The sequence below is a fragment of the Buceros rhinoceros genome, unplaced genomic scaffold (assembly GCF_000710305.1).
Source record: "Buceros rhinoceros silvestris isolate BGI_N320 unplaced genomic scaffold, ASM71030v1 scaffold1246, whole genome shotgun sequence".
Lineage (NCBI taxonomy): Eukaryota > Metazoa > Chordata > Aves > Bucerotiformes > Bucerotidae > Buceros > Buceros rhinoceros.
Genome location: NW_010417931.1, coordinates 80294 through 88813, shown reverse-complemented (window position 1 = coordinate 88813; position 8520 = coordinate 80294). Strand labels below are relative to the sequence as shown.

At 36.0% G+C, this 8520-nt stretch overlaps 1 protein-coding gene across 1 annotated transcript in view; it reads left to right on the top strand.

Annotated features, from left to right (window-relative positions):
• PPP4R4 (protein phosphatase 4, regulatory subunit 4) overlaps positions 1–8520 on the top strand; it is a gene marked incomplete at its 5' end in the record, with an annotated part of 32913 nt that overhangs the window by 6044 nt on the left and 18349 nt on the right. The window contains 4 exons of the mRNA XM_010138328.1: positions 2595–2716; positions 5311–5433; positions 6043–6212; positions 7258–7377. Coding sequence (XP_010136630.1) covers positions 2595–2716; positions 5311–5433; positions 6043–6212; positions 7258–7377 — 535 coding nt within the window. The remainder of the gene's footprint in view (positions 1–2594; positions 2717–5310; positions 5434–6042; positions 6213–7257; positions 7378–8520) is intronic.

Here is an 8520-nt window from a genome sequence, read left to right as displayed (position 1 = left end):
GTACAAACAACAGTTTTTTGTAAATAATCTGTACATCTATGACTTCTTGAAATAATTTCAATTATCCATTGATGTCATTATTCTTATTTAAAAGTGGAACAGGATTATGGCAAGTGTTGGCAGTTTCTAATAATTACTGTGCATTTTTTTGCAAAAGGTTGCTAAATGTGTTTTGTAAGCGAATTTCAGTTCAGTAGCAACTTTTACTCTATACTTGAAGACCTTCAATATTGCACATATAGAAACAGAAAAAGTCTGGAACTTTGATTTTAATAAATAGAATATTTTAGCTACAGAATTGGTCTCTGAGTGAACAAATATTTCAAAATTCCAGATCTGTCTATCTGTTACTGTGTCAGGAAGGCAAAAAACCCCAGTAACTTCTCTTACAGACTTGAAGAAATTATCAAGTAAGGTTTCCTGCCTTGTGTTACACAGCAGGGATAGATTAGATCTTAAGAGTCCATCTGGCCTTTAACATTGAAACTGAAATGTAATTTGAAAGATAGGGTAAATATGCACTTCAGTTTGTTAGTACTGGTGTTTGTGGAGGAGATACCTGGTGAGGCCACATCTGGAGTATTACATCCAGCTCTGGGATCCCCAGTTCAAGAGAAACAAGGAACTACTGGAGAGCCCAGTGGAGGTCTATGAAGATGATGAGGGGACTGGAGCATCTCTCTTACAAGGAAGGGCTGAGGAACCTGGGTCTGTTTAGCTTGGAGAAGGCTGAGAGGGGATCTCATCAATGCTTATAAACATATAAGGGCAGGTGTCAAGAGGATGGAGCCAGACTCTTTTTGGTGGTGTCCAGAGAGAGGACAAGGGGCAGTGGGCAGAAACTGGAACACAGGAAGTTCCATCTAAATATGAGGTAGAGCACTGGAACAGACTGCCTGGAGAGTTGTGGAGTCTTCTCTGGAGATACTCAAAACCCTCCTGGACACAATCCTGTGCATCCTGCTGTACGTGAACCTGGATTAGCTGAAGGGTTGGACTAGATGGTCTCCAAAGGTCCCTTCCAACCCCCACCATTCTGTGATTCTATGATTCTGTGATTCCATGATTCTGTGGTCTGTTTGGAAGAGTACTGTCAAGCTACATCTTGATTTGCTGGCAACAATAATAAACTCTGTAAGGTGCAAATCACTTTGATGCTGATTGTAAACATTTGGAAGTGTTATTATTCATATTGACTTACGAAAGGGACAGCTGTTGGCTCTTTAGTCTCAGTGGAAGGGGTATTTTTGGGCATTTTTATATCAATAAAAATCTTTCATTCTGGAGGTTGTATTAAATATCCTGGAGTTCTGTATTAAAACGTGACTGCAATGACAGAGACTAAACTCTTGGTACACAGTTGCTCGAAGTGTCAGACATAGTTTTGAATTTGTCATCTTGATTAATGCTCATGTAGTGTAATTTTATCAGAGTATTTCCCTGGTTTTATGGTTTGTATAAACGTTGAGGGCCACATCTCTGATTTTTATAATCTGCTGAGGTTCCGTCCTTGAGATGTGGTGCTTACGACAGCTTTCACTAATTGATGAGCAGACCAAGAGCTCGTACATCTGAACACAACAAAATGGGCTTCTTAACTCCAATGTAGATAAATTCTAACATTAGAAATCTTGACTACTATAAATTTAAAAATGACCGTGACAAAAAAAAAAGGTAGAAATATTAGTATGTTTTCCCAGTTCTTCTTGATAGTAGAGCTACAGAAAAGATCTTTCTAGTCTTAAAGTAATCAGGAATCAGTTAAATACAGGGACATGGGAAATTACTTTTGTTGGTAGCTCCTACAGAAGCTGTAGTTTTGCTCCAAAAAGCGACTCTCTTTTTCATCTTACTTATGGCGGGCACCTTCCTGTGCAAATGGTTCTGTCAGGAGTATTTAACTCCTCTTCAGTGACTTCTCTGATTGAACTCTTATTCCAAAGTCAGTCCCTAATACAGCAGTCTGCTGCCAATATATAGGTTCAGACTGTCAGAACTATCATACACTCAGACAGTGCTAGTAATTACCAAGGCAAAAAGAGACAAGCAGAACTCTTTCTTTATTACTTTAAAGCAAGCATAAAAGCCAGTGTTTTGATGAAGGGGGAAACCATGTTTTCTCTGAGCAGTAGCTGCTTACCGTCTATAAAGAAGGCTCATCTTTGAAGCCTAAGATTTCCAGACACTTCAATCCAACATGACTCATATTTAATCATTTTGGCTTTGGACTGCTCATTGCATTGAGCAGTTTGTGCATATTCAGTCGGAAGAGTTTTCTTACTGACACAAGGAAGAGGCAGGGTGCCTTTGAATTTTTTCAGTTTGTATTTTCTCTGATTTATTTCAAGCTAATTTGAATGCTTTTTTAGTGATGAAGTTTTAAACTTGCATGTTTCTTTGGCTGGCAAAGAAGAAAGTCCTGTGATTGACTGGAGATTTTTATATAGTTTTCATTTTCTTACAACTTCGCCAATTTTTCATTCTTGGCCACCCAAACAATGTCTAAATGAGTATTTCAAGGAATAATTCTGTTTTGTGGTAGCAATATTTTATTCATTATATATTTTCTCTTGACTGCTTGTCTGCCTTCGCAGGACAGAACTTACAAAAACTGTTGTGCTTCCTGAATTAGTAGAACTGGCAAGAGATGAGAGCAGCAGTGTACGCCTTGCAGCTTTTGAGACATTAGTGAATCTACTTGATATGCTCGATGCAGGTAAGAATTTAATTTAGGCTTCCTAGCCCAGTTCTTGATGCTTTAATGCATCTTATAAATGTATTTAAATGTTTTTTGTTCTGTCTGCGTTCTTCAGACATTTCTGATTTTGTTTCGTTTATTGTTCTGTCCTTTATGTAAGTATCCTGTGGATACTTACATGTGACTTGCAGTGATTTATACAGTGCTTTTAGATATATATATATATGCTTTATATATGACTTACATTGCTTTGTCCATGAAATCGTTTATCTTATCCCAAGTTTCTAATGTACTGAGGCTAAATCTAATGGGTAGAATTATTGTATAAGTGATGGGAATATTTTTTGTATTTACTTCATGCTGTCAGTACACAGAATACAAAATTCTAGCTCAACAGATGCAGTTGCTTGTGCTTCTTTTGCTCTTAGCTAGGTTTTACCTCTTAACTGAAGTAAAATCAGCCTGAACTACTGACTGCAGCCTGCATTCTGAGTTGAAGAACCCAGACTGGGACAGTGATTTGTGTGTGTATCAGTCAACCTTGCAGGTTTTAACAGCCAGTGTTATATGTCAAATGTGTTTGTAAATTTTGGAACAGAAAATATTTCTTCAAGTCCCATAAACTGCTCTGTGCAGTTATGCTTAGTAGTAGCATAGAGATAGTAATAGCATAGTTAGAGGTACTAAACAATTAGAAGTTGCTATTTAATCCCATTGAACTTGTGGATATATGGCACTGAAAGCTTTCTTCTTTGCCAAGAGAAAGTGTGTGTATTCTATAAAGCTTTTCTCTGTTTAAAACAGAAAATATAAATGTTTGTATTTTTCTCAGCGTTCTCTGTCTTTCCTCTGATCAGTATGCATATTTCATGCTTCTTCAGGTGGTAGGGGTGAGTGTCTGTGTCTTCATGTAAGGAAGAAGTTCTCTGTTCTTTATCTGGTTCTTCTAGCATAGTGGTGGTGGGTTACCTACACGTATGCTCTCAGGTTCTTATCACAAGTTCAGTTCAGTATTGACTGGGGAAAACTAAGGAGAGCTGCTATGACTGCTGCAGTATAGGGGAATGTTCTGGGTACCTGCTGAGCCTTGTCCTCTGATCAACTGCTTTGTCTAAGTTTTTTCAGGGGATGTGGAAGACAGTAACAGCCAGCTTTTCTGGCTCTGTATCAATTGTCAAAACAGTTGTCTCTGTTTTGGTTTTTTTTTTAACTGGAAATGTGCGAAGCACCAAAGTACATGATAGATCATTGCGATAGTGTATATGAAAAAATATTTTATATTGTTGATCATTGCTTATTATTTACCTTTTTGCTCTTTATGCTTTTTCCAAACTCTTCAGTTGTTTATCTTCATTAGCAACTCTGTATTTTGCACCACGTTTCCCACTCCCACTCCCATCTTACTGACTCTACTACTCTTTCCTGATACATAAGCGAGGAGCAAATATTTACTGTACAGGAACTTGGTGATGAATTACTAAAATGCGTGATTGCATATAAGCCAGATGGAAGAGTAAATAAAGAAATTAGAGAATGGGGAGAATACCACAGACGGACTTTTTAGCAGTTACCGCTTATGTCAGGAAGTATGATAGGTGAATTTTCAAATCTTGCATTGATGCCATCGAGTTTGTGCTTCTCTTTGCACTTCCCAGTCTTTGCTTCTCCCCCTTCCCCACCCCACCCCACCCACCCACACTGCAATTGCTGTAATAACTGCTTTTAGCTATTGAAATAAAAGGTAGAGAAAGCAATCAGGGATTATTTACAGCTTTATAAAGAATATGTTTCTAGAAATTTGCTTTGTGTGGTTTTTGGTTTCATGGCTGAACTAGAAAATGGAACATTTTGAGTGTAGATGACCCAAATTATATCCTAGGGTCTCCTTTTTTTAGGTTAACATACATATTTTGTTCAGCCATAATTATTTGCTGAATGTTGGTGTTGAACTACCATTAAAAAAAATCCTAATGCCTTTAAAACTTGAACATTTTAAAATACAATGGTTTTATTTAAAACAAGTCAAAACATGTAAAATTCTTTGAACTCCTTTATTTTATAAAGAGACAGAGTGTTTGGATTTGACTTTAATTTCTAAATTCTGTAATTTCTTTCCTCTGACCCTAATGATTTTGTTTCCCCTTGAATTTGTTGTTTACCAAAACATTTTTCCACCTCTTCTTCTCAATAAGTTGAGAAGATTAACTTCCGGCATATCCAGGTTTTTCTTTTTACTGTCACAGTCGTGTTCGGTCTTGATCTCCCTGTATTCCTACTGTTACAGGAAATCTTACTTTTTCTCCCCCCTGTATTCTTGGTGAAGTTAGTGACTGCTCGTTTATTCTCTGTCTCATCCTTTACTGGGGGATGCCTTTTCCCTAAAAACGAACAAAGAAACAAAACAGGTAAGGTATTAAAATTCAGGGCATGTATTATGGTAGTATGTTTGTCATTCTCTATACCTCTTGTTTTCTACCTCCGATAAGTACCTGCCAAAAATACTCTTGAGCATGTTAAATGACATTTTTTGTAACTTATTATAGAAGTCCACACTCTGTGCTTTTTTAGATGTCGACAAATGGCTAACTTTAAAAATTTCTTTCATTTTTCAGATGATAGAAGTCAAACTGTTCTCCCTTTAGTGAAATCTTTCTGTGAAAAATCCTTCAAAGCAGATGAATCTATCCTAGTTTCTTTATCTTTCCATTTAGGGAAACTGTGTAATGGATTATATGGTAAGATTTAATGTTATTTTAAAAAAATCTTAAAAATGAAGAAAGTTTGGATAATTTTAAGCCCTTGGAAAATGTCCAAGTTTGAATGGGACAGAGTTTTTTATTTAGACAGGGTCAGAGATGGAAACATGCTGATTTGTATTTATTGGTTAGACTGATTTATTTTGATTCCTTCTTGGATATTCTTGGATATTCTGAAGCTTGTGAGGTGGATGATTGAGTTTTTGAAATTAGAAACCTTTGAAAATACAGTGTGGTGTTAACTGTGTAGGTTCACTTCTGTGCTTGATGTCCTTTTTGAGGCACAGTACAGAGTGTAGCCCATAAGGAGCTTCAGGGGAGAAAGGAAACATAATGGCATTAGTTAAAGTTCTGAGTATTTCAAGATTATGTAAACGGAAGTGAAGATTAACTCTGTTACAGTTAGCTGTCATTTTTCTGTAATCACTTTTTCTGTATAATGTGGACTGATATACTCAGCTAGACGCAAACCAAAGGGGAAGAGGGATAAAAACTTACATATTTGAGAGATTTGTAAATGAGATTTGTTTTGGGACATTATTACATATCATTAGTAATGAGGAAAGTAAACTTTTTTTTTTTTTTGAGGTATTTTTACTCCTGAACAGCACTTACGTTTTTTGGAATTTTATAAGAAGCTTTCCACACTGGGTTTACAGCAGGAAAATGGACACAATGATAACCAACTACAACTTCAAACTCTGGAACAGGAAAAGAAGTATATTTCAGTGAGGAAAAACTGTGCTTACAATTTCCCGGTAAGTATTAATTTGAGGTTAAATGCTTTGTGTTGTTCATATACTAAGTAGGACTGCATGAGTGATAGAGAAGTTATTCTCAAATTGTACATTGTTAACTAGATTCTAGTTCTCTCCTGGAAAGTTCAAGTTAATCGCTTAAAGTAGAGATTGTCCAAAATTGAGTAACCAGGGAAGATTCCTCTTTGCAGAGCCTCGGAAAATGATTGGCGAGTTTTGACTGAAAGGGTGCTGTTCTAAGAGGTTGCTGGTCTCATTGTTTCCTACACATTTTCTCCAAACCCTTAGCGCAGAGGCTTTGAGAAAATGGCTGTGAAAACAGTCCCCAGTTTCAAACCACTCAAAGCCAGGTTTTTGCATTGTCATGATATTCTAGGGAGTTCAAGATTGAATCTAAATGGTTAGATTCATGTTTTAATCATGTTCCTGCTTGAATATAGAAAATCTTTTCAAGTTTATGTGAGGTCTTTAAACTTACCACTCATGTTTTTGTAAATCTACTTTGTATTTTGACATTCTGAATTTTTATTTAAAGAAAATGTGTTTGTAGAAGGAGTCAGTAGACAGTTATTTTTATTCTACCTTTTAAAGACAGGCACCCTGTATGTCAGTAGAAATCAATTAGTTTGAGTAAAACCAAGGTATGTACATACACAATTATGTCAAAATTCAGATGCTTGTTTTGCTGCTTGCTAAAATGTTCTTTATTTTTGAAGTGTCTAGTTGCAGCTTCTGCTAATGTATGGAAACATTAACAATGTTTGTAAAACTAAGGTTTTATATCTTGTGGGTTTAGTACATGTATTTGGAAAAAAAGGCTGCAGCAGGTCTGGAAGATATGTAAATCCAGTTCAGTTAACTCCAGCATTTGTCTGGTGCCTGTGTTTTGACATGGCCATCAAAAAAATGCACACTTCCTCCTTAAAATCACAACCCATTATCTCCCAAGAGTCTTGCTGGTTGTAATTCAGTGTTTTCGTCTGATAGCCTCTGATAGTGTGGTCCTTGACCTATACGGTTAACAAAAGACTTTATCTTTCCACAGGCCATGATTGTTTTTGTGGATCCAAAGAACTTCCATTTAGAACTCTATTCTATATTCTTCTGCCTTTGTCATGACCCTGAAGTTCCCGTCAGATACACTATGGCCATAAGCTTCTATGAAGTAAGTCGACAACAGTTCTTTGCTAGTACTTACATGTTTTTATTTCATGTTACTTTCCTCTTTAAGCTTACATTTGCAACTGTTCAGCCAAAAGAAGACGACTTGAGAAAACTAGTTGAAATTATTTAGTTTGTCAAAGGCATTCAAGTCCATTCTAATATATATAGAGAGCCCATATACATTCATAACTCTATTGCGTGATGTTTGGCTATAGATCCTACTGCTAGTAGAGCTTTTAAGGACCAAAGGCTAGGAGAAGCTTATAATGCTCTAGTACCACAAACATAAGCAACTGTAGTAATTACAATATTTAAAGGTGTTCAGTGCTGTTAGAAAACAGCAAGACAAATGGCAGAAAGGAACTTGCGGCTTCCGGTCCTGAAAACCTTCTTTAGAACTGTACAGTTCTAAACTGTTCTCTACTGGAGAATATTTGTATGTACAAAATCTAAGTTAAATGCTCAATATGAAACTACTTGGAAATTTATGCAGATGTAAGAGCACATTATTATTCTACTATTATTCTATTATTCTGTTATTCTATTTAGTTTATGTAAATTCCACCGTATTATTTTCAAAAAAGTTTAAAAATATCTCTGCATAGATATTAGTAGCTATGTGGGGTGAATTCCAGAAATGAAAATGCACTGTCTCCTGATTGTAGCAACCCATAAAAGGGGATCTTCAGGATTTTCATAGTGTTTTACTGGGAATCCCTGTATTTCAGTCCTTGAATTAGCCTTTTATCCCATTTTGTTGCTGGGGAAATTGGTAAGTTAAGCATTTTGCTGAAAGCATTTAAATCACTAGTAGAGGCATAAATGGTCTTATTTCCACCATTATAAGAAAGATAAATGGATTTCCAGTTCTCATTACCTAGTGATGCCATACTTTAACAAACGATAAGAGAAGGTAATTGTTGAAATTGTGAAATTAGCATCTTATTCTACATAATATTTTGCATTAGATGTATAACACTTTCAAAGTACTGCCTGAATATAAGCAAAGTATTTTAGCTCATTTTAAAAAAACCTGTAAAATTATACCTTGGTCTGAATGTACATTTAGTGCTGGATGATTTAATTTTAACACCGTAACTAGGCAACCACGTGACAGCCAAAAATGAGTAATTTATGGCATTCC